This window comes from Magnolia sinica, chromosome 4 (genome assembly GCF_029962835.1).
Source record: "Magnolia sinica isolate HGM2019 chromosome 4, MsV1, whole genome shotgun sequence".
Lineage (NCBI taxonomy): Eukaryota > Viridiplantae > Streptophyta > Magnoliopsida > Magnoliales > Magnoliaceae > Magnolia > Magnolia sinica.
The window spans coordinates 94,302,227-94,328,554 of record NC_080576.1 but is presented as its reverse complement, the minus strand read 5'-3'; the positions used below and the strand labels follow the sequence as shown (position 1 = coordinate 94,328,554).

At 40.3% G+C, this 26,328-nt stretch overlaps 1 protein-coding gene across 6 annotated transcripts; it reads right to left on the bottom strand.

The window, feature by feature from the left end:
- Nucleotides 1–5,605: 5,605 nt before the first annotated feature.
- LOC131243401 (uncharacterized) lies at nt 5,606–26,328 on the bottom strand. 6 transcript variants are annotated; one of them, XM_058242739.1, is made up of 7 exons: nt 26,202–26,328; nt 25,428–25,911; nt 23,634–24,014; nt 9,530–10,135; nt 8,937–9,064; nt 6,160–6,195; nt 5,606–5,950 (listed from the first exon to the last, which is right to left on the bottom strand). In XM_058242739.1, exons 2-6 carry the CDS (start codon nt 25,908–25,910, stop codon nt 6,165–6,167), a joined length of 1,629 nt encoding a protein of 542 aa, XP_058098722.1. In that variant the 5' UTR covers nt 25,911; nt 26,202–26,328; the 3' UTR covers nt 5,606–5,950; nt 6,160–6,164. The 6 variants fall into 6 exon arrangements, 4 of the variants coding, with proteins under 4 accessions (XP_058098722.1, XP_058098721.1, XP_058098723.1 ...); XM_058242738.1 differs by having other exon boundaries at nt 26,074–26,306; XM_058242740.1 differs by having other exon boundaries at nt 26,153–26,295.

Genomic DNA, 26,328 nt, shown 5'->3' with positions numbered 1-26,328 from the left:
TTTATCATGATGCATTTAAATTGGGACCCACAATTTGGACAGTTTAATTTGAATTATTTAGGTGGGACCTACTGTGGAGGTCTCTCTCTCTCTCTCTCTCTCTCTCTCTCTGTTTGTATTTTTTTTTTTTAATTATTAGTTTGGGCGGTTCATTTTTAGCAATTGAGCAGATGGTTGAAATCATGTGATCAGTTTGTAATGGACCGGGAATGTCACAATCAAATGTGGAATGCTCGAACCTTTTCTTGTATAATAAATATAGATTGTTCATTTCTTGTCTATTCATTGGATAGTTAGGCACCTCTTAAGTCAGAGCTGCTTATCAAAGGTATGGGCAATGGAAGGTGGACCCACCAAATGCACGGTCTGGATTAATGATTATACCTCTATTGTAATCGAATTTGTGGCTGTCTATTTCTTCTAGCCATTGGTCAGGTGGTGATTTTTTGGGAGGATAAAAGGGTGTCCCACATTATGTACAATCCATGTCAATCGTTGAACTAGTGTGATATGTATATGGACCGTCTATTTCTTAGTCTTTGAATTGATGGTCAGGATTATCAAAATAGGAGCAATTTTTAAAGGGATGGGTAATTAACGGAGGAGAGTCCAAATCAGTATTAAATCTTCATTGTTATAAAATGGGTTTTCCACTGATTAGATGGGAGGGATACAAAATCACTGATTTGATCCTTTTTAGTACAACGGTCCGTTGATTCCTTTTCAGTTTAGTGGATGGTTATGATCATCGAACTAGAGTGACTATTAAGATGGATGGGTGGCCAATCAAAGGTGGACTCCATATGATGGACAGTCCAGATCCATTATATTTAGACCTCTTTCTATTTTCTAACCATATATTGGATAGGATCATCCGATCAAAGTATTTTTCTGGGAGAAAAATCAAAGGTGGGCCTCACATGGATGGTGATCCCTTACTAAGAAGCATTTTGATACATAAATGGATGGGATTATACTCCAGAATTTTGACAACTGATCTAGATTGTACATTATGTGGGGCACAACTTTGACTGTCAATCCCTCGATAAATTAAAAAAATAAATAAAATAAAAATTTTATATTTTATATATATATATATATATATATATATATATATATATATATATATAAACACTGATTGGGTGATCCTAACCATCAGTCTCCTAACCATTTGATCAGTGGCTAGGAAAATGGACTGTCCATGTTGATAATAGAGGTCTCGATACTGATATGATTGTCCATCATGTCCATATATGAATTGAACAGTCTCTATTTATTATAATCCTCGGGAGAGGCATGCAAACGGTGGCCTGTACCGATGACGACTAATCACATACAACTGGTTGTACGTTAAAACACCAACAACCCCTTGTATTCAACAACCATCTTTTACTCTTGCTCCGGTGGTAGACTCTCGGGAGTTTCAACACCGGTCAAGGGTTCGAGTATCCATACGTGGTGAAATTCCACTTATGCGTGAGTGTGTGGGTTGCGTGTGTAAAAAGACAAAAAAAAAAAAAAAAAACCTTATTTTACTCAAGTATATATATGGAAAAGTTTCCATACAGCCTCGGTCTTAAAAATTAAGTCAATCAATGACTTTGTGGGCCACACCGCGTACAAAAGTTGAGAGAGGTTATCCTCCCATTAAAACATTCATAATCATTTTTTGGGCGCACCGAAATGTAGTTCACAAATCCAACCCATCCATTATGTGTGCCCCACTTGGATGAGGGGTCAGACTAAGTTTCATATGCATCAAAATTTTAGGTGGGCCCCACCAAGTGCTTCTATATGTTTTAGGCATATCTTCGCATGATTTTAGATGGTATGGCCCACTTGAGTCAGTATACGGCTGATTTTTGGAGTATCCCATAATTTAAAGGGGACCCATCAACTGCACGGTGTATACGGCTAATTTTTGGAGTATCCCATAATTTAAAGGGGACCCATCAAATGCACGGTGTAGATGTTCGACATGCATCACGGTGGGGCCCACACAGCTTGAGTTCATGGGAAGTTCCCATGAGGTTGACCTCATAGTATCATTTCCCATATATATCACCTTAATGTTATGGGATATCCCAAAAATTAGCTCTATACGGAACTCAAGTGGGCCATATCATCTAAAACCATGTTAAGACATGCCTAAAACATATAAAAGCACTTAGTGGGGCCCACATGAGTTTTGAATGTGACTGAAACTTGGTATGACCTCTCATCCTAGTGGGACACGCATAATGGATGGGCTGTGTGAACCACATGTCTGTGAGCCCAATAAATGTTTATCAAGATTTTAATGGGAGGATAACCCCTCTCAACCGTTGTATGTGGTGTAGCCCATCCAAATCATGGATTGACTTTATTTTTAAGAACGCGGGCCACCATGGAATGGCACATCTGACTGATGGTGTTGATATTCGACACACATCACAGTGGGCCCCATGCAGCTCGACCTCATGGGAACTGCGTCGGGCCCACCGTGATGTGTGTCGAATATCAACACCATCAGTCAGATGGTGTTGAATATCAACACCTCATGGGAAGTTCCCATGAGGTCGAGCTGCGTGGGGCCCACCGTGATGCGTGTCGAACATCAACACCGTGTATTTGATGGGTCCCCTTTAAATTATGGGATATCCCAAAAATCAGCCGTCTACGGAACTCGGGTGGGCCATACCATCTAAAAGCATGTAAAGACATGCCTAAAATATATAAAATCACTTGGTGGGGCCCACCTAAAATTTCTATGCGTCTGAAACTTGGTCTAACCCCTCATCCAAGTGGGACACACATAATGGATGGACTGGATTTGTGAACCACATCTCTGTGGACCCAACAAATGATCATGAATGTTTTGATGGGAGGGTAACCGCTCTCAACTTTTGTATGTGGTGTGGCCCACCCAAGCCATGGATTGACTTGATTTTTAAGTTTGTTGCCCACCATGTGATGGTGCATCTGACTGATGGGGTAAATGTTCGACACGCATCACAGTGGGACCCACAGCTCGACCGCATAGAACCATTTCTCTATATATATATATATAGAGAGAGAGAGAGAGAGAGAGAGAGAGAGAGAGAGAGAGAGAGAGAGAGAGAGAGAGAGAGAGAGAGTCATGCTCCCCTGCGCACCTACGCACGTGAGCACCTTTGCACACGTGTCATGGGTGTCTAATCTGAACGGTCCATGTGATGCGGAATTCCATGAAACTCCATGTAACAAATTTTCACCCTGATCTAAAATTCTGTTGGGCCATAGCAAAGAGAAATGCAAATCAAGGGAGGAAAATGTTTTCATTTTTCATGGGCCATCAAAGTTTTAGATCAAAGTAAAACTTGGGCCTGAGGGGTTTCACGAGGTGCTGCTTCACATGAACGGTTCAGATTTTGGATCCACATCACGTAGGATGGGTTCTCAAAAAAGTTCGTACGTAGTATGTACGAACTGGTTGGCAGGTGAGCGTTTCCGTGTGTGTGTGTGTGTGTGTGTGTGTGTGTATTGTTTTCATCTCTTGCCCATGACAATAATTTGATGAAGGACAAAATACTTGTAGAAATGGATCAGGGTCCCACCGCTTGGGCAGGGGATCTTGCACATCACGTTTAGGTCTAATTCTGATTCTGGTGGGCCCCATGCGTAGCTTTAGTGCGGAGAATCCCAACCATGTGGAGGGCATGGGGCCTACCAAAATCAAAAGGAAATGCTGTAGGCTATCGGTTCCATAACATGCTGCCTAATGATAGAAGCTGAAATAATTGCCCGTTTCCATGCGTTCCATGTAGATATCATCTTTATTATTATTATTATTATTATTATTGTGTGGCTCAGAACGTTTCTTGGCCATCAAAAGCAGGTGATAAATATAGGGACTTATCCTGACCGTCCAAAGCAGGTGAAAAACTGGACATGAACTCACCTTGATTATCCAAAACAGGTGATGAATCGGTTATTATGAACTGAAAAATGGTGCGCCGTCTATGTTATGGCACACGTGATGTGCAGGTTTCCGGTGCGAGTGGGGGCCATAGTGCTGTAATCAGACTGTTATTTCTATTGCTGTGGATGGACAGCGTCCCAAAAATCTACCAGATAGACATCCCAGCCATCAATCTTGGTTGGGGCCTTTTTCAGATGCAGTCTCTTTTCAACCCGTTATTTCTGTGCCACCAAATCAAAAGGTTAATATTGCATCATGAAGGAGATTTTTGGGCATGGCCCATCCATGTTCACCCATGGAAGGTCTCTAGTCGCAACATAACAGAACTGAAAACCGCAAAGCTGGATCATTTATTATATGGTTCTTCTAAACACAGATTATTCCATGGACAATGAAATCTGATGAAACCTTGCCCAATTCTCTTCAAGGTTGGAAGTAGACTCAAAACATTAAAAAATTAAAAATTAAAAACAGAAAACAGAAAACAAAAACCAAAAACCCAAAAAAAAAGGATATATATACATATATATATATATATATATATATATATATATATATATATATATATATATATATATATATATATATATATATATAAAATCAGTAGTTACCTGCTAACCGTGGACATACTAAAATCATGAGCCCTAGTCATCCTCCTAGTGTGTACTGTTATCACACACGTCATCATTTATTTATAATGAATTATTTAACACTAGCAGAGTATGAAGAGAAGCATAAGAATGCACTTGTCTATGGTAAACATGGAATGCATGAAACTAAATCCAAACCTTCCAAATTGTAGGACCCAATGATCAATAGATATCATCTAGTTATTGAATTTTCACCATTGGTTTGTTTCATTTTGATCACCCATTAAACATCCACTAATCGGTCAGTTTCTGCATCAAACCTTCAGTGTAATTTTTAGGCGTGGACCATCTATAGCTGAGGCCCAAGGCTTGCTTGGTTATATTCTAGTTAACTTGTATGTCACATGTACAACAGCTATATGTATGGAGATCATCACACTTCTAGAGTCTAGACTACCCAAAGTTTTTTGTTTTTTGTTTTCCCTAAATATTAAGATGCCTAATCAAATCTCCGACTATTATTGGCAACATCATTCACAAAAGAAGCATGACTTAGGCCATCACTCAAGAGCTTAACCATAAGGACCACCAAGTACAAATCACAAGGATACAAATAGTGTGTGGGACCTCATACTGCATTTGAAAACCAAAAATAAAAATAAAATCACTGATAACCTTACATCCAATCATAAGGATGGCCTCATACATGATCTGTATGATGATGTTGATCATGGTCACCCCACTACATGATGCATCTCTGTCTCATGCTTCTCACCTCTCTCACCCACCAATCAAAGAGGCTCAAATTGACTGGACAAACAAACAAGCGCAAGAAGAATATTTGGTTTCCATCATGGCTTCAGAAGACTACCCTGGGTGTGTGAACCCCCCACCCATCCCAGATCCCGGAGTCCAACCAGCTCCCATTCCACATCCACAATCACCATCTACATCAGCTTCACCTTCCGATGATATTTGTATTTCCAAGTCAAGGGAAACATGAATGCTTATGATTGCCGATCTCCATCTAATGCTACTTCCAGTTATTTAGGTGTTAATGAAATGAGAGTAAAGATGATATTGTTAATTTTCCTTGTTCTTTTTTACTTTCTGCCTTTTTCTATTTGGCATGACGCCATTATCATCCATTACCTGTAATATTTCATTTGACTTAAAGACTCAACAACAAAACTATGTGCCTTGTTTACAAACAAATCCTGAGCACATCACAGAAAATTCAGTAAGCTATTTATACTCATGATTGGTTCTCTACTAGGTTAACCTTACTGTAGAAAACTGGCTGGTTTTAGTATCCTGGGCTTGCAATCATTCATCCCAAGCTAGAGTATCTGCTACCATGTTTCCATCTTCCTGGAGTACGTTGCGTCAGGTTATAAAACACCCTCAAACGGCAGCTTACCTATTTTAACAAGGAAACAAAAATATTAAAACATCACTCAGCTTCATTTATCTTCATCAGAACATGTGAAATGGTTTTTCACACCATGTTTATATAGCTAACCAGCTCACTACCATAACAAAGAATCAAATCAACAACACTATAACCGAGTTATGTGCTCTCTACCACCATCAAATTTGAATTTACCACATGGAAAAAAAAAAAAAAACCTGACTTATCCAGAAATGGCCTTTTGACCCAACGATCTGAAAATCAGATTTGGAGGGTGTGTCAGCATATTATAAAATCAATATGACACGGCAGATTAGATCATATCAACACGATTTTATTTTTTTTCATTTCTTTCCCAATAGTAATGCAAGGGAAAAAGGAAAGAGAGGAAAATGCAAGAATCTATCAATTGTTTGTTTTGATATGCATGCATGTAATGGTGCATCAGACAAATCTTCAACAAGAATGTTGTTTTTCAGCCGGACATGCTGAAAGCTGGGTTCTCGAGTCTTTGACCTCCAAACTTGGTGAGAAAGCTTAAGGGAATGAAAAATTCTTTGGTCAATCGCCAATTATTTTTTTTTACTATAGTGGGTTTCATTACAAATCAACTGAACATCATGGGAATCACCACAAATGCCTCCGGATTCAAAATCACTACGATTACGATTACAAATATCATGAGTCTGACAAGAATCAACAACATACTATTGTGGATACTTCCTCTTGCTCCAGTGGTAGACTCTTAGGAGTTTCAACACCTCGTCGAGGGTTCGAGTATCCATGGGTGGTGAAATCTCACTACAGCGTGAGTGTGTGTGTGTGTGTAATATATATATATATATATATAATTTAAATAAATAAATTTAAAAAGAAAAAAAAACATACTATTGTAAGTAATTATATGCCTGTAATCCCAACTTTAATGAGGTGTCGCTCTTGTTTCAATAGCACTCCGGACTAGCTAGCACTCCTGCTAGCTTTTGTTGTATGCTTGCTAATTATTTTTAAACATAGTTTTCATCATTCCTGCACCCAAATTTACTGCTACTCCTATTCACGTTTCGTGCAACTATAGGTGGATCACAATCAACATTACCTAAATCATTGATCATCCTAATTTTATGATCCACATTGCACAATACGGTTTAGGATCTACAAATTTGGACATTAATGCATATAATATAATAGTATGCTTTCAAAATAATAATAAGAATGGTAAGCTTTAATGCATCACTTCAGTAGTTTTATATAGTACTGATATATTTTATATTATATATAATACAAGCTTTGCTAAGCGCACACTTGTGTGCAATAAAGCTCATGTACACGCCATATATGTTCCAGCCTGTGAGGTCCAATCCACCCATTGGGTTGGTCAGACCTACATGTTTACCTAAAAATATCTGGTCCACTCAGAATGTGGGCTGCAATATTTGAAACAGGCGGATGGGTTAGAAAGCTTCAGACAAGTTTTTCAGAGCCGCACATTTGTTTTGTAAGCTGTGGCCCACCTGACCAGTGGATGAACCTGATTCTTGGGCTAGGCATGAATATAGTGATGACTTTCTGATGGATGTATTGGATCTTGGACTTATTGTGCCATGCTGGCACATGTATGGTGTGTACCTGAGATTTATTGCAGATGCATGTGGGCTAAGAAAAGCTCTATATACTACTATGCTTGCAATATTCATCCTAATAATATTCAATTTTGTATATAAATTACCACTACAATTTGTGTATATGGTAATATTACTTTCAACTCTACCAGGTACCCACTGTGCCAACCAGACCCCAGACCCGCTAAATGAGAGGTTTGATGTCAGTTGGAAAGCCAGTTGTCAAACTTTTTTCCAGGCAATCATGACACTTATCATTTAAACAGGATTAGCAAAGCGACCATGAATAGCTGGAACAAGGCTATGACAGTGATTATGATGATTATGATACTTATATTGCACATACTTAGTATTCTGTAATAGAGTGACCTTATGATCCTAACCCCAGTGTAGAACACATACTTGGTATTTTGTACTTGATTGACCAAATGATCCTAACCCCAATGTAACACATGCTAGAGGAAGTGGTGTACCACATACCCATCTCCCTACCAAATACCAGAGCAACTGAGAAACCTGTTTTCTTTGGTGTCAGGAAAACCTAGATGAGTCCAAGTCCACCCAGGAAACCAGGCCAACCAACACTGGAACTAGTAAAAGAATCGGCCACGTTGCACACCAACCAATAAAACAGGCCGAGTCAGGCATAAACCAGGATGGCATGGTTTCCTGACCCAGCTATACAGTGAATGACCCAACGTGGTTGACTCGGGTGAATGTTGGGTTGACCATACCAGTTTGCTAACTATAACAGTACGAAATACTTGCAAGAGAGAGTCAGATAGAAGGGGATAGAGCACTGAATTATTGCTGCTCTTTTTTTTTCAGCAAAGTGCATTCTATAATTCATTATTTTTTCCATGGGTCACTCCATGGCTTAGTGGTAGACAGACTCTATTTCAACACTGAGATCCTAGGATCGAGTGCTCATGTGGTGTGGGTGTATATGTGTGAGTGGGTGGGTGGGTGTGTTAAAAAACAAAAAAAAAAAACAAAAAAGACACAGAGAAAAATAATTCACTTTTTTCAGGAAATAGTTCCTCTAATACTGCTAACAGATATTGAGTCACATCCAGAGCTACCAAGAGTGATTGCATTTGGATGACTTGCAGATAAAGATGTGAACTAACATCAAATCATCTTATGAGAAGCAGATAAATGGTCATAACGAATGGATGTTTTATGTTTAAGAAATGAGGGAACAATGGACCACCTATAATGCATTGGGCATTAATGGTGGAGACTTAGACTAGAAAATCTGTAATATGTCAAACTTAATTAAAATACAAATATCGAATCTTCGAATATTATTGAAATGAGCTCCAACAGTAAATTCCAAGTAAATTAATTTAATGCTGGCCATCAAAGCTTACATGAGATGGATAGAAGATGGCGCTGAAATAGCAGCAACCTTCTGAGCCCGCTGAGCCTCACACTTGTATAGTTCCTTCAATTCTTTCTTTGCACGCCGTGCTTCCCGTCTCTCCTCTTTTATAGCAGACTGTGTATAAAGAACTCAACCGCAACCACATAAGCATCAAGTAAACCTTATGAAACACCAGTCTAATGTATCAAGAAGAAGAAGAAGAAGAGTAAGAAGAAGAAAGAGAGAAAAAGACGACATCTCTCAGTGTCAAAACTCTGAAAATTGCAATAACTGATAACCCTTGATTTTTCATGAAGTAACCAGAAAACTGTTTCTATTGTGAATGCTGAAAGTTTGATCAACTTGGCCTTTTTGAACTTTGGGTGTTAAAATACACAAATTTTGGATTAATTGGATGTCAAAACATCCTTGATTAGCAATAAAAAGTCTTCTTCTTTTTTTTCTTTTTCTTTTTTCCTTTTTTCGAAGAAGAAATAAAACCATTTTCTTTCATTATAGATCAGTCTTCTACTGTTTTGCAAGTCTAGGTTGAGTGCCTATGAATACATGAAGATACAGTCGGATATTATCAACAATTACCTTGCGTTCTTTCTTTTCCTCCTTTGACTCCTCACCATGTGGCCTCCTCTTCTGCCGGTGATCTCCCAAGCTTGGTGCTTTCTTCTCCTTTTCCATGACATTTTTCCTACCCATTGGCAAAAACTCCACCGGAAGCTTCTCCTTTCCTCGAAGAGAAATCACATGATTGTTGTTACTTGAAGCACCAGAGATAGCTATGGCAAGTCTCTTCCTAGGCTTTTCTGGAGCTTGTATTTTCCCAGGGTGGTTATCAAGATTTGAATAAGTAGAAACAATAGTCTCACAGTCCCACACCTCAGATTCATCGCTGCTTTCCTGCAGAACCATCATGTCCGCATTATCTTGGTTTTCATTACTGTACATTTCAGCGTATTCTGCACACTTGCGGATCACATCAGCAGAGAAGTCCATTTGTTTCCCTTTGCTTGATTCTTGATCCCCATGAATGAAATCACCGGGAACTCTATACTGGTCATCGAGTTCAAGGTCATCCATTACATGGTCTTTAAGAGCATGATTCAGCTTCAGTGCAAAGGATTCATTTTCAGCGGTGAATGAACCATCATCATCACTATCACAGTCTCTGTCATACTCCCGTAGGGTAAGCTGTAATACAAACAGGACATATGTAGAAGATAATATGTTAAGAGCATTAACAATAGGAACAAGTGATACAAATAGAAAATGAATCTTCAAAATCTGCAGTTCATGCAGTTCTCTGAAATGCGAGGACTGGAATTTGCATATCGGAAAGTAGAAGAAAGTTGTTAGAATATGGGCAAGAAAAACCACTAGGGGTCAACCCCCATGTAAATAGCTTACTAAGAGATTAGAGCTCTTAGAATCAATGTACCTTGGAGTCTTGGATGCTGATAAGTGTATAGGTACTGGACACACAGTTACACAGTGCCAAGCATGATGGTTTTTAGTCAGATTCACGACATCCATCCATTCTTTTCTGTTTTTGACAGGTAAGCTGGGTCCAAACCCCAATAGGTCTTGGAACAAGAGCCTTGGACGCAGATACATGCAGGTGTTGGACAAGGTTACAAGGAGCCAAACATGGTGACTTTAAAAAGAAAGATCCGTGACATTTCTGTACAGTAGTCATCTTTTTTTTTTTAGATGATGATGATTACATGTATTGCATGAGGTTGTTTCCAACAGCATTAGAGTTTGGTGGATAAAGTGACAACATACTTCTAGAGTGTCGTGTGATTTCATTTTCTTTCTTTCTTTCTTTTTTAAGGGTAATCATTTTTATTTCAAAACAAACAACATGCAATTGCAACAGCAACCCAGGCATTAGGGGTGTCAATGGGCCAGGCTCGAGCTTGCCAAAATCAGAATTTTGAATAGGCCCGGCCTGAAACAGTTCAAAATCCAGGCCGAGACCAACCCCAGGCCTGGCACGTTGACAGCCCTACCAGGCATCCCTGTGAGTGCATAATTATTCATACCAGTATTTTAAATAGCAAATAGCATGTAGCATACCGTTCACCCCTTTGAAGGGTGAGGCCTAAGCTACATAGCATGTAGGGTAAGCTACACGCAACTACAAGATTTTTAATCAAGATGCTTGGTTGCACCAATGTCATGATATTTTATATGAAATTAGACTGATTAACAATGAAATTTAACAAAATTTCATGATATTTGGTGCAACAAAATGCAACCTAAAGTAATATTGTTATTTATATTATTTTACTAAAAGCATTAAAATGGTTAACTAATTTTTATTGGAAATGGAAAAATGTAACAAATCATTGACAACATCATGTAAGTTGCATAGTGTGTAGCATAGTCTATGTAGTGTGTAGCGTATGCAAATTATCATGTCGCATAGGCTAAATGCGACTTTAGCTATTTTCATGAGCTACATAGCATTAAGACTCTGCTACGCTACATAGTGTAGCTATTTAAAACATTGTTCAATACAGAGACATCCAAGATCCCAACAGACATAAAACACATCTGAGACCTATCCCCACTAAACACTTCTATTCACCTCTGGAAGCTCCTTTTGGCAATGAATCAGCTGCAGCATTTCCTTCTCTCTCTACCTGCCAGAAAGAAATCTATCTCTGCTTAATTCAAGGGCTGCTTCCCATGATGGCTCATGAAATAACATTTTTGGAATCCCCTTCAACCACAGCCTGGAAAAAATTATGCTCCACCAATAACTTTTCCACTTGCAGTAATGCTCTTCCTTCCTGAATTCCAATATTTGAGTCCTCGATTCCAACAGGACCCAAAAATTCCAACAAAATCAAGGCCTGGCTCTCTAATGCACACATCAATGCCAGCAAAACCAAGATTTCCAAAGGAGCAGCCATCAAAGTTGACTTTGAAATGGCCCCTTGGAGGTGGCATCCATGATGGCACCTCTTATGGAACATGTGGGTTCCACTGAAGAATATCTTTCCAGTTTACCTCAGGGAATAGCAAAGGGCTCTTTCTAACCCCTCCATCAGCCCTGCTCCACATCAGAAGCAACTAAAAAATCCAGCTGACAATGTCCCTAACCTGCTCGGAAAATCTTCTCATATCTCTCTAGCCAGAAGCACTGCACTGAACCTGGCCGCACCCGGAAAATGCCAAACTTCTCAAACACTTCAGCCCAAATATTTCTGGCCATAGGACAGTTAGTCAGGCAACAGCAGTTTACTGTCACCTCTTCCTTACAACACATCACACATCTATTTGGAATGCCCATGCCTCGTCTTTTCAGGTTGTCTACGAAAAACACCTTAATTTTCAACAGGGTAGCAGTGCTCCAAAGGCTCTGGAACTCACCTTGGTCTGATCTGTCTCTGAAAAACATCCATCAGTCTTTAACGACCAAATCTTCCTAGCTCTGAAAAACATGCTGTTTTCTCAGCCTTTCAGATTCGTCCTGCAGACAAGACACCCTCTTCTAGAGTGCTGTGTCATTGCCGCGTGGCAATGGAACTTAAGGGATTTTTATGAGCCAACTATCAGATCAGCTATGCTACCTGGGGCAGAGTACTGGGCAAATAAGAGGTAGCATTAACAAAGGATGAACATTTTAGGGATGACGAAATTGAGATGAATGCCTACAAAAGCTAGGAAGTATAAAATTAAGAATAAGGTCATTCAAAGCAACTTTGGAATAATCCGAAATTGAAACAATGGAGAGCTGGTTGAGATGGTTCATCCATGTGCTAAGAAAACCAGAGATGTGTGGATAAGATAGGAAACTTCGATTAGTGTTGAAAGAGCCTAAAAGGAGGACAAGAAAAGGCCTATACGGACTTGGGTTAGTGACCATGAGAATGGATACATAAGCTTTTTCGTTCACAGAAGTTAGGGCATTAAGAATTTTTTAAGAAACAGGATTCATAAAGCTGACACCAAATAGCTAGGGAAAAGCTCTGATGGTGATGATATGTATGCATGTACGCATGTACATTAGTAGTTGAAAAGTGCACCTCTGATGCAGTGATTCGATGACATGGAGAGTACATGATGGCTTAAAAGCTCTCTTTTGAAATAGACAGAGACAACCTAATCTTTCAACAACCCAAGAAACATTTAATTTGCTTACAGGAACTATGGTAAGATAATAAAATATCCCAGTACCATCATATAAATGTCCTAACTACTAATATAATAAAAGTTTCCATATACACCAGTTTGATCATGGCACACTTTCTCATCTAAGCCAAATAGCATAACCTAAACACAAAATATTTTCCAACACCCTCATAAGTTTCACATTTAAACGATTTTTTGGATTTTAAAGTACAAATAGCCAATCGATGCATACAACTACCTGATTTAATCCAGTACTAGAGCAGCCAACAACCATAGAATTTCAGCCTTCTAAATCCATTTAGGAAAAAAAAAAGCTTTGCCATGTCTCTTTATCTTGGATTTTACAGAACAAGTTGATATTTTTCCAGGAAATAAAAGTGTGATTAAGGTCTTCCATAAAATTAACGGTGGCCAAAACGGCCACTGACATTACTGTTATGATACGGGCCATGACGCTCATTACGGATCCTTTTCTTCTTTTTAAAACTACTTATTTCAGCCCCGTAACCATCCATTACAGGACTGTTACAGCCGTTACGACCCCGTAATGTGCAACGGTTACCACCATTAGCATCACATAACGGTCATTACAGCCATTATGCTGTTTTGGAATACCTTTGGTGAGATGCAATTCTTATTTTAATCAATAACAAGAAAATTTATTAAGCAAGCCCAACGAGCGAAAGATACAAAAATCCATCACGGCAGATAAGGAATCCCATCTAAAAAGAGAAGATTTAAGAAGCACTTCCTTCACAAGGGAATTGGTAAGACCAATGGCTTCTCTAGGATATAGTGAAAGGTAATATCAATAGAATGGGAACACAACCTAATGCTATTGCAAATAAAAACTAGATCCCACAGGAATTGCATTTTCTTGATGCATAAGTAGTCACATTACAAGAATCGCCCTCAACCATCATGAACTTGCAACCCGAATAGCGAAAAAAGAAAAGAAAGAAAGAAAAAAAAAAAAAAAACCTTCGCGCCAATATCATGGCCATAGCTCTGCCTTTTTCAAGTTTCTAGACCGCACCTGCCAGATAATGTTAAGTTGATAGAACCATGCTCATCCCTTAGAATGCCCCTAACCCCAAAAGCAATAGGGTTACCGGTTACCCAAAGAGCTTGCATTGATATCAGGCTTCCTCTGGCATAGATGATTTCTCTAGCTTAGCTTCAGCTTTAGAAGATTACCACTAGTAATCATCAATCATGCTGGTCCAACCGCAAAGAAGATCAAAGATGGAAATTTCTTGGAACACTTGAGCCACATAGCCCCAAAGGACATCTTTTTTTTTTTTTCTCCTGCCACTTGAGCTATGGTGGTGGAACCGTTTATTAAAAAATAAATAAAAATAAAAATCTATTATTCCTTTCTAGCCAAAAACCCCATATGGTGGTTAGCATAGCATCCTCCTTAAACTCTTGACTCAAAAGCCCACCACTCCATCTGTCCACAAGGCCTATAATCTTTTTTTTTTTTTGAAAAGTCACATATTATATTATATAAAAGAAGGAAAGGAACAAACAAAATAAAGAAGCCTGCACTGCCGAGGGAGCTACACAGGCAACTAAGATCCTAAAAACAGCAAATTACAGCCCTTTAAATTTTCTACATTAACAGCCCATTCAGCGACTAGAAATCTGGCTCTGGAAGCAACAGAGCCAGCTGATTTGGATATCCCGTTGAAACACCTGTCGTTTCTTTCTTCCCAAACAGCCCACCAGACAGCGAGAATCGCCATTCTCCAAAGAGACAACTTCTTCTTGTCAAAATAAATGCCATGCCAAGCCTTTAGAAAAGTACCAGTCGACGGAGGAGCTGTCCAGTTCATTTCAAATCGAAAAAGGATATCTTTCCAGATATGACTAATGAAGGTACAGTGAATAAATAGGTGATTCGCCGTTTCCTCATTAGACGTACAACAAAGACATACATTAGGGAGGATCATCCCTCTTTTTCCAAAGTTATCGATCCCGAGGACTCTATTCTTGGCCACTAACCACGTAAACCCTATTATCTTTGGAGGAGCTTTGTACTTCCATATCTTATTGGTGTAGATCTCTTCTTTCTTATCCGCCCCTTTATCAATACACCTGTAGAACGATTTCACCGTGAACTTTTCTTATTTGTGTTTGATCCGAACTAACTAGTCTTCATTTTCCAAATCTAACTTGACATTGTGAATACAATTTAAAAGCGCCACGTACTCTTCAACCTCGTTGTCGCGGAGATTCCTTCTGCACTCAACATTCCAGATTACCACTCCCCCAATCACAGAATAACTGGCTGCTACAGAAGTTTCCTGATTAGTCGCCGTGCAGAAGAAGCGAGGAAACTTATCTTTTAGCACTCCGTCCCCTACCTAGGAGTATACCAGAAACTGATCCTATCTCCTCTCCCTATTGAGAAGCCGAGATGATTAGAGACTTCCACCTGAGTAGATAAGATCCCTTTCCACACTGCTGAAGATCTGTGTAAGGAATAGGGGTTAGTCCACCAGCCCCCTTTAGACGACCCATACTTTAGCTTTATTAGGGTTGTTCCACAAACTACCATCTTCAGATCCCAACCTCCAAATCCACTTTCCTAGGAGAGCCCTATTCATTTTCTTAAGACCTTTTATACCAGCCCCTCCATCTTGGATATGCTTTGATATGCTTACACACCTCTTTCCAATTCAAAAGATGAAACCTTTTTTTATCTTCCTTACCGTGCCATAAGAAATTTCTCCTTAGCTTCTCCAATTTTTGTAAGATCACACCCGGGCATGAAAACAATGACATAAAGTATAAAGGAAGATTCGTGAGGGCTGCCTTTATAAGTGTAATTCTTCCGCCTAGAGAGAGGAATCTGCATTTCCATCTAGCGAGGTAAGACCCAAATCTGGAAATTACCTTATCCCACATGAATAACGGGGGTTTTCCAAAGCAAAGGGGGAGGCCCACATATGTAGTCGGAAGAGAACCCGCTTCACAACCAAACGAAACCACAAAAGCCTGAACCTCTTCTTCCTCCATGTTTATACCATACATTTTTTATTTAACCGTATTCACCTGAGACCCGAGATCACCTCAAAACAACGGACTACCGTACGAAGATTGGAAATTTTTTGTTCCTCTGCTTTGCTAAAAATTAGAATATCATCCGGAAACTGAACGTGCAAAATCGACCTATTCATGCCTTCAACATTGATGCCGTCAATAATGCCTCGATCTTGACCAATATCCAACATTTTTGAAAGAGCTTCCACCACTATCAAGAACAGGAAAGGGGATAACGGATCGCCCTATGTCAGACCCCTGGTGCTTTTGAAAAAGCCTTTAGGGGAGCCATTGATGAGAACAGAAAAAAGAAGCAGAACTCACGCATTCCCCTATCCATTTCCTCCACTTGTCACCAAACCCCATCCGTTGAAGCATGTACTGTAAGAAACCCCAATCAAAATGATCGTAGGCCTTTTCGATATCTACTTTGCATAAAATACATTTACGCTTGGATCTATGGATCGAGTCCACACATTCTAAAGCAATAAGAGCGTTGTCAATAATCTGCCTACCTAGAATGAATGCACTCTGATTATCTGAAATGATCTTCCCTAACACTCCTTTCAATCTTGAAGCTAGAACTTTTGCCAGGATTTTATATGGGCTGCCAATTAAACTGATCGACCTGAAATCTTTTAACGAATCTGCACTTGAAAATTTTGAAATGAGAGTAATGAAGGAAGCGCCTAACTCTTTTGATAACCGACTTTGATGGGGAAATCATGCGCACGCACGCCACCCCCTACGCACGTACATACGAAGGAGGGCCCTACCGTCAATCTAGCTTGATGACGACGTCCAAGGAGGACCTCCTAGTTAGAAGACGAAGTTTTAATTCAAAAGAGTGGGCACGATAGTCAAGAAAAGCCCATCATGGGATCTCATGATCGTGGCCCACTAGTTGGATTAAGTTCATATTTTAGGTTTTATTTATTTATGTTATTTAGAACATCATAAACGCTTTAGATTTTTTTGATTGATTTTTATTTTGGTTTACTTCATCGCCAAGTAATAGGTTGCACACATGGCGCAAGTTTTGGAGTATAGGGTTTTCTTATAAATAGGCACCCCTTGTAGTTCTTTTGATTCATTGAAGTTAAATAAAAATTTCTGCGTATTTTTCTGCTCTTTGAGTTTCTGATTTGTGGAAAATTTCAAGTGGGTGCGAAGCCCTCCCTTTTCGAAGGGCTAAATTCAAGTGGGTGCGAAGCCCTCCCTTTTTGAATGACTAACTATTGTGGTGCGAAGCCACATTTATCCCAATCCACCCCTTCATCTTATTTCATCCATTCTACAACCATCTTCGCTTCAAATTCGCTTGTTTTGCAGCTGTTCGTCTCTCTACAGCCAATTCCAGAATCTGGCCCTGCAGGAGGGCTGAAACTTCAACGAAGCACCGCGCCCCGACCGCACATCAGATTACGACGAAACTTAGAGTGTTTGAGGTCCCCCCCCGGCCAACCAAGGTCAAGGAAGCAGTTTGGGGATTCGGGCCCCCACCACACGTGTTGCCAGCCTATTGCGCACGTGCGCCAGGCCTTGGCCTGCTGTTCGCACGCGGGAGCTGTTCCAGGTTCAGGTTTTCTTCCTATTTTCCTTTTTTTTAATACGTATTTTCATAACCCTAACCCTAGATTGCATCTTCCATAATTTATTTGCCCATTTTCTCACCTTAGGGTTCCTTGATTTGAAATTGGGGAATCCCTTAGATTGGGGACTGATTGTTATGCATGTGTAGCTGAATTCTATTTCCCTTTGAGCATTGTTTGATCCATAATTTTACTGATCCAGTCCTAGCCTGTGTAGCCCTGGACCCGTGCAGAATCCCCTTTCCTTGAATGTTTGATCTCTTATGTGGGATGGGAATTATTATGTGATCGTTCTGCATTAGTTTGATCTACGCCTGAATTCTTGCATATCATATTTCAATTTCATGTTCTGCATCAAATTTGGTATCAGAGCTTTGGGTTCTTATAGGGGAATACATTACTTGTTTAGGGTTAGTTTGTTTGAGTCCTTCATGCATCCAGTCCATCACATATAGCTTTTAGGAGTGACCACTTGTGCATACCACGCACCTCCTTCCGCGATTTTCTTATCTAGGAGTTACATTCAATAGGGGTTGCGGGTCATTTTGGTTGAGACAAGACCATTACCCTGGTGGAGGATAGGTTTCCTTGGCTGAGCCTCAAGCGAGACGTGGCCAAATTTATAGGACAGTGTCGTACTTGTCAACTAGCACAGCAAAAGAAACAAAATACAGGATTATATACTCCTTTGTCAGTTCCATTCATCCCTTGGCAAGACATCAGTAAGGACTTCGTGCTTGGACTCCCTAAGATTATTCATAAACATGATTCCATATTTGTTGTCGTGGACCGTTTCTCTAAGATAGCCCACTTCATTCCTTGTTATAAGACCTCCGACACATCTCATGTTGTCAAGCTGTTCTTTAGTGAGGTCGTCAAACTGCATGGGTTACCAAAGACCATAGTGTCTGACCGTGATGTGCGATTCATGAGTTACTTTTGGAAGACATTATGGCACATGATGAATACTAGGCTCCAATTTTCTTCTGTCTACCACCCTCAGACCGATGGTCAGACTGAGGTGGTTAATAGGAGCCTAGGAAGTTTGCTCCAATGTTTGGTGGGGGAGCATACCAGGACATGGGACACAATACTACCCATAGCCGAGTTTGCATTCAATAGTTATGTCAATAGATCCACAGGTCTGAGTCCTTTTGAAGTCATTACTGATTACAAGCCTAGGAAGCCTATTGATATTGTCCCTATGTCATTGTCCCGTAAGCCATCAGAGTCTGCAGAGTCTTTTGCGCATCACATACAGTCATTGCAACAAGAAATCAGACGAAAGATCACTACTAGTAATGAGCATTACAAATTTTCTGCAGACCAACATAGACGTTTCAAAGAATTCAGTATTGGGGACTCTGTGATGGTCTGCATCAGGCCCGAGCGGTATCCTCCAGAGGCCGTTCGTAAGTTGCACGCGCGTAGTGCTAGACCCTTCAAAATTATAAAATGAAACGGTCTCAATGCGTATGAGGTAGATCTTCCACCTTCCATGGGAATTAGTTCCACATTCAATGTGGAGGATCTAGTTACTTTTCAGGGGACCGCTGATACTTTGTCCGGCCCTTCGCCCACTCATCCTGATTCCCTAGATTTATCCCTTGATCCATGGCTTGTTCCTGACCTTTCTTCCCAGCCCCTACCTCCCATACTTAACCTTCGCACACCCAAAGAGGAAATAAAGGATATCTTGGACAATCAGATAGTTTCAACGTCGGATAGCAGGTTTCAGAAGTACCTGGTTAAATGGAAGTCACGCCCACCTTCAGACAGCATGTGGCTCACTGAGGAGGAGCTTCAGAGACTTGATCCTAACATCTTAGAGCAGTTCAAGAGTTTTATTTCGCCAGTGGCGAAATCTTCACAGCCGGGGAGAGTTGATGGGGACATCATGTGCACACGCGCGTGCACGCCACCCCCCTACCCACATACGTATGAAGGAGGGCCCCACAGTCGATCTGGCTCGATGACGACGTCCAGGGAGGGCCTCCTAGTTAGAAGACGAAGTTTTGATTCAAAAGAGTGGGCCCGATAGTCAAGAAAAGCCCATCATAGGATCTCATGATCATGGCCCACTAGTCAGATTAAGTTCATATTTTAAGTTTTATTTATTTATGTTATTTAAAACATCATGAACGCTTTAGATTTTTTTGATTGGTTTTTATTTTGGTTTACTTCATCGCCAAATAATAGGTTGCGCACGACGCGAGTTTTTGGGTATAGAATTTTCTTATAAATAGGCACCCCTTGTAGTTCTTTTGATTTATTGAAGTTGAATAAAAATTCTTGCGTGTTTTTTTGCTCTCTGAGTTTCTGAGTTGTGAAAAAATTCAAGTAGGTGCGAAGCCCTCCCTTTTCGAAGGGCTAACTATCGTGGTGCGAAGCCACGTGTATCTCAATCCGCCCCTTTATCTTATTTCATCCATTCTACAATCATCTTCGCTTCAAATCCGCTTGTTTTGCAGTTGTTCGTCTCTCTACAGCCAGTTCCAGAATCTGGCCATGCAGGAGGGCTGAAACTTCGACAGAGCACCGCGCCCAGACCGCACATCGGATTGCGACGAAACTTGGAGGGTTTGAGGTCTCCCCCTGGCCGACCAAGGTGAAGGAAGCAATTTGGGGATTCGGGCCCCCACCCCACATGCGGCCAGCCTACTGCGCATGTGCGCCAGGCCCTGGCCCGCTATCCGCACATAGGAGTTGTTCCAGGTTCAAGTTTTCTTCCTATTTTCCTTTTTTTTATACCTATTTTCATAACCCTAAACCTAGATTGCATCTTCCATAATTTATTTGCCCATTTTCTCACCCTAGGGTTCCTTGATTTGAAATTGGGGAATCCCTTGGATTGGGGACTGATTGCTATGCATGTTTGGCCGAATTCTATTTCCCTTTGAGCATTGTTTGGTCCATAATTTTACTGATCCAGTCCTATCCTGTGTAGGCTTGGACCCATGCAGAATCCCCTTTACTTGAATGTTTGATCTGTTATGTGGGATGTGGAATTATTATGTGATCATTCTGCATTGGTTTGATCTACGCCTGAATTCTTGCATATCATATTGCAATTTCATGTCCTGCATCAGACTTCTATCAGAAAATTCTCGCCCATAGTCCATAATGTCACCCTGAATTGTTTCCCAAAATGATTGGAAGAAAGCCATTGGGAATCCATCTGGCCCAGGGGCTTTATCGCCTCCAAGATCATCCAAAGCCCCTTTCACTTCCTCTAATGAAAATGGAGATTCCAGCCCTTTTGCTTCTTCATCGGAGATTCTGGCAAACTGTAATAAATCTAGCCGAGGTCTCTTCCAGCTTTCACCCCTTAGGAGGTCACTGAAATGATGAATTGCCTCTTCGGATATGAGTTGTTGATCTTCGGAATGCTGCCCATTCACCATCAAGTTGTTGATTTTATTCTTTCTGGCCCTCGCACTTGCTATAAAGTGAAAAAAATGAGTATTTTTGTCACCTTCTTTGATCCACCTATCTCTTGATTTCTGTCTCCAAGAGATTTCATCCTCCAAATGTCTAGCTGAATATATTTGGATAAGCTGCATTTTCCTAATCGATCTCTCAACTATCATTTGCCCAACTTCCCCTTCCTTGTCCAAAGCATGAATCTCAGATAAGATCTCCTTTATCTGAATATCCCTTTTTCGAAGCACAGTGTTCTTCCACTTTAATCTTAATCTTAAGCAGCTTTAACTTTTGAGAAAGTCTATAACCTGCGAAGCCTACCACCTTGAAATCCCTCCACCACTCTGAAATAAGTTGCTGGAATCCCTCTATTTTTAATTAGGCCATGTCAAATCTGAAGGGTTTTGAGAATCTTTAAAAAAATAAAAAAAATAAATAAAAACATGCTTCCTGGTGAGAAGTTATATCTCGAAGTACTAAAAAATGGTTACGTCGGGATCTACTATGGGATACAAGGCCGTGGCACCCATTTTGAGAAAATGGTCCATAATGGGCTGATGCAGGGCTATAACGGGCCAAAACAGTGTGTGAGTGTAATAGGCCAATATGGGCCTGTAATGGTCCAATATAGAGCCAATACAGTATACACACACACACACACACACACACACTGACCGTTACAGAGCTGTAATTTCCATTACGGAGGCCATACCGTCAGCCATCATGGCCATAAGGTTTGGCCATTACGGCCGCTATTATACCTTGGTATAGCCTAGGAAACCTCATAGCAAGGGAGCTCTCCTCGATCAAAAGATTCTCCCAAAAGCAGAACCTCTGTCACCACCATCCACCTTGAGACTAACTCTCATCATAATAATTAGACCCACACCGAAGTGTTTCTAAATTGAGAGTAGCTTCCAAAACAAAGGCTGCAATTCCCTTCATCACTAAAGTTAAAAACCAACCTCTCCATATCCCCATATTTTGAAGCAATAACTTCTCTCCAAAGAGCCTCTTGCTCCTTGTCAAATCTCCACCACCACTTGCACTTGCCTCTACCGCTATTCAGCCCATCACCATCCTTATTCTGGATATCCTCCCAACTAACAAGATAGTACTCCTAGCCATCACCACACGCCTTCTAAAGAAAATTGCTTTGAATCTTCTCAAGCTTCCTTGCCACCGTAGCAGAATTTGGAAAAAAAAAAAAAATTACGTGGACTTTGATGACAGTAACATCTCCACCGGGTGAAATATAAGATCTCTTCCAAATTGGCAACTTTTCAAGCACTTACATACCAGTCCCAAGTGACTACTTATATAGGGTCGGTCATGAGCAAGATACCAAGACGATTGATGGGAAATGAGACTACTTTGCATTCCAAAATAGAGGCATGACAACATCTCTCACCTCACATCCCCTCCCCAAATTGCAAAAGCGTTGCAATGGAACTTCTGTTAAAGTTAATCCAGAGGTCCGAGCTAGCTTAAAAAAACATAAACAAAAAATCAACTCGGTAAAAAAGTCAGTAGGGCTTTGCAATATATATATATATATATATATATATATATATATATATATATATATATATATATATATATATATATATATATTGTACGGTAATCGAAGATGAGAGGTCAAGATGCTTGGATTGCCAACAACAAAGCTCCTATGAATTCCTAAGTTGAAAGACCCAACAATTTGCTTGGAAAGGCCTTCCTTAACATGAATAGGCTCTCTCTATGCACACCAATATGAATAGACTGTCTCTGTGCATACCAACATGGATGGGCTGCCTACTAGATCCATGTTATTGTTGGGCCCTGCTAGAAGATCCTAACCCTCCACTCGTTGGACCATTTTCCCTCTATATATGGGTTGTATTTTTATTTTTTTTTAACCTAATGTACTCCCAGACCCTTCATGTAAGGGTTACGACCTTTCGGTTGAGGAGATTTTGAAGTACTGCTCAATACATAATAGGGCCCATCAGATCAATGGTTTGGATAAGCAATAATCTCACATGTACGGAATTTCCTCTGGAAATGTCTCCATGCTGGGGCTTACCATCTTCAGCAAGGGCCAGGCTTGGGTCTATATATCTTCGCCTAACATGGGCTCAACCCTCTTTCTTGGCCCAACATGAGCTCAGGCCAGGCTTGGGCCAATGTTTCATGTCAAGGGTCCAATTCATGCCTGGTCCATTGACAACCCTACCCATAGCACATTTGGTTGAGAATACACAAATAGAAAGAAAATCTAAGCTTTGAAACAAGTAAAAAAGAAAACATGGATACGATGACTAATACCAAATTTTCAATGTATTATAATTTATAACTCATTCTTTAAGAGAAAGAATGAATATGACTCCAAAGCATGAATTAACATAAACCAGATTCATACAAATTCCACATAATTATTAGAACACATATAACAAATACATGAAGAGAAGATGACAATTGTGAAGAAAAGAAAGACTCACCAAATCAAATTGCTCATCTAGAAGACGACGTACTCTAGGCTTCTCACCACCAAACTCATTTTCACCTTCCTGCTCATGACTTTTCAAATCAGCCCCATGAATCAACTCGACTTCCTGCACCTGAGAAGGATACTCAGCGATTTTCTCCTCCTCCCCATCTTCAGGAACATTAGCTTGAACCACAAAATCCTCTTCCAAGTCCTCCACATCTGATCCAAACCGTGATAAATCACTGTCATCAAGCAGCGCAGCTACATCTGGATCGACAGCTTTCTGAATCTTCACACCAACCGTCTTCGACGCAACGTTATACATTGAATTGGCACTTGAATCTCCACTGTCGATTTCAGAATGGATCCGTACTCTTGAAGAGTCATAAGCCTGAAATTGGACAGATTAAATAAAACCTCACACTCACCATATGCAAAGTAGAAATAGTACTAATACGTGACTAGGAGGTATATAAACAGTAGAAATGGTAGTGATGCTTAATTCAAATAAAGTATGTTTTTCATTTGCAGGAAGGAAGTGGTGCGGATGGGGCCCACCTAGGAGGTCCATCATGGCTCCCGGATCTGATGATCTTATGAAAAAGTTCAATTGAGGCAGTTACGGTAATCTGGAGGGGAGATTGTTAGCGCATCTTAGATCTTACACCCACCACACCACCTCACCATATGAACAATTCATACTATAGTTACCTGAATCGCAGTTCGACAAATTCAGATTCTAATTCATAGTTTGAAGTTCGATACTTTTTAAAAATTCTCTTTCAGGTAGGTTCACCTATTTCATTTTGTAATTCCCATGATGAATCTAGATTCGCCTAGTTCAACACACTAATAAAATGTTCTAGCTCAATATATTTCAACATTCAGAATTCAACAAATAAATACCAATTAACCAAAGGATAGAATCACTCAATCAATCTGACTTTTGGGTGATGACCCATCAACATTGGGATGATATTGCAAAACAAGTCCAAATTTTGCAATTTACAGTCAATGTACGCCCTTTCCATCACAGTGTGAGACTATCCAACTTTTAGTGGGCGTGCTGCCATATACCTTGCCAAATGATCAAATACTCCCAAATACATAATTTTTAGCATGGGTTTTGAGACTGCTCATGTATGGAATTTTGAGTGTACGTATTGCCACAGGACCAGGCACTTTGAATTTACAGTTCTCTAATACATGTATTTCCATCTAAAAATTATGGGAGCTAGACTGTTGTGACAAATCATCACCATTTTTTAAATGGTGGTGACTTATCTTTCTCGCATGCAGTACTCGATGCATGGATATCCATACCATCCTAAGTGCATGGAACATCCATACTATCCTAATCCTGATGGCTATCAAATGGATTGTTAGAAGTAAAATAATGAGAGGTCTGAATTCCAAGGGCAAACTCAGATGTTTGCTGTTAGCTTCTCATAATAAATAAATAAATTGTGTTCCATCAATATAGATGTGTGGACAATCTATATTGTTGTGCAAATAAAACATGTGTATAGTTGAAGAGTCACCGCCGTTTTCACAATAATGGTGAACGAACATTGACACATTACCCATATACTCTGTGGCAGGATCAAAGTCCAGCCAATTGATCTGAATTAAGGATCCAATGGGATGCAGTTAATTCAATTGTAACCCTGAAATTTGGGCAAATCGAACTCCAATTTATGTTGGTCTACTTGAATTAGAGTTTGTTTGATTTAGGTGACTGTGATTCGGATGGCCAATTACTCGATAAAAAGAATAATGCATTTTCTCCATGAAATCTGCTAACCTTTACATCGAGTGGGACCTGATCGAGCTTGGCCTTGCTGTTATGAAAAAAGGAAGAACCACCTCCAGCTGCCCTGATTTCACGCAAGTGGAGGAGATAATTATAACCGTCGTCTGGAAATCCAAGCTCCAAAATCTCTCTCCGTATGTGATCAGGAAGGCTTCCTATTGCCATTGTTGTTTTCGCTGCCAGAACTGGATTTTGGGCCCCACCAATCTGATCATCATCATCATCACCAGGAGCATCAGCGAATATCGAATCGGGACCGTCGAGATGGGGACTTCTGGAATTATGGCTGGTGGTTTCATTTTCATCAACATCATCTAGGAAGCCCTGAGATAAGTATTGATTATTGTCTACCCTAACGAAGACGCGATCGCTACCATTGGCGGAGTGGGAATTGTTTGGATCGGAAGAGTCTCGAGCCAGCAATTGAAATGTTGCAGAATTCTTCTTGTCAATGAATTTCTTCTTCCGGCCCATCCTAACAACGATTAAAGAGAGAAAGCAGGGAAAAGAGATGGAGACTTAGAGAGCAGGTAGTAGGGTTGTAAGAAAGCAGTGAAAAGAGATGGGCCTGTTTGGATGCCTGTAAGTTGGGTAAGTGGGAAGTCACTTACAGGTGGTGTTTGGGGAGAAAATTCACCTGTAAGTAACTTACAGGCAAATCTACCAAAAAACTGCAGGCGATGGGATGAGAAGTCACTTCCCTGTAAGCCACTTACAGGCTCAACGGTCGGATTTTTTTAAAGAGGGGAAGATGGAGAAACGCACTCTCCCTCTCTGCAATCTCTCTCTGTCTGCAACGACCGCCCTCCCTTTCTGCAATCTCTTTGTCTGCAACGACCGCCTTCCCTCTCTACTCCTCTCGCCAAAACGGTAGGGTTTGATCGTAAGGTTT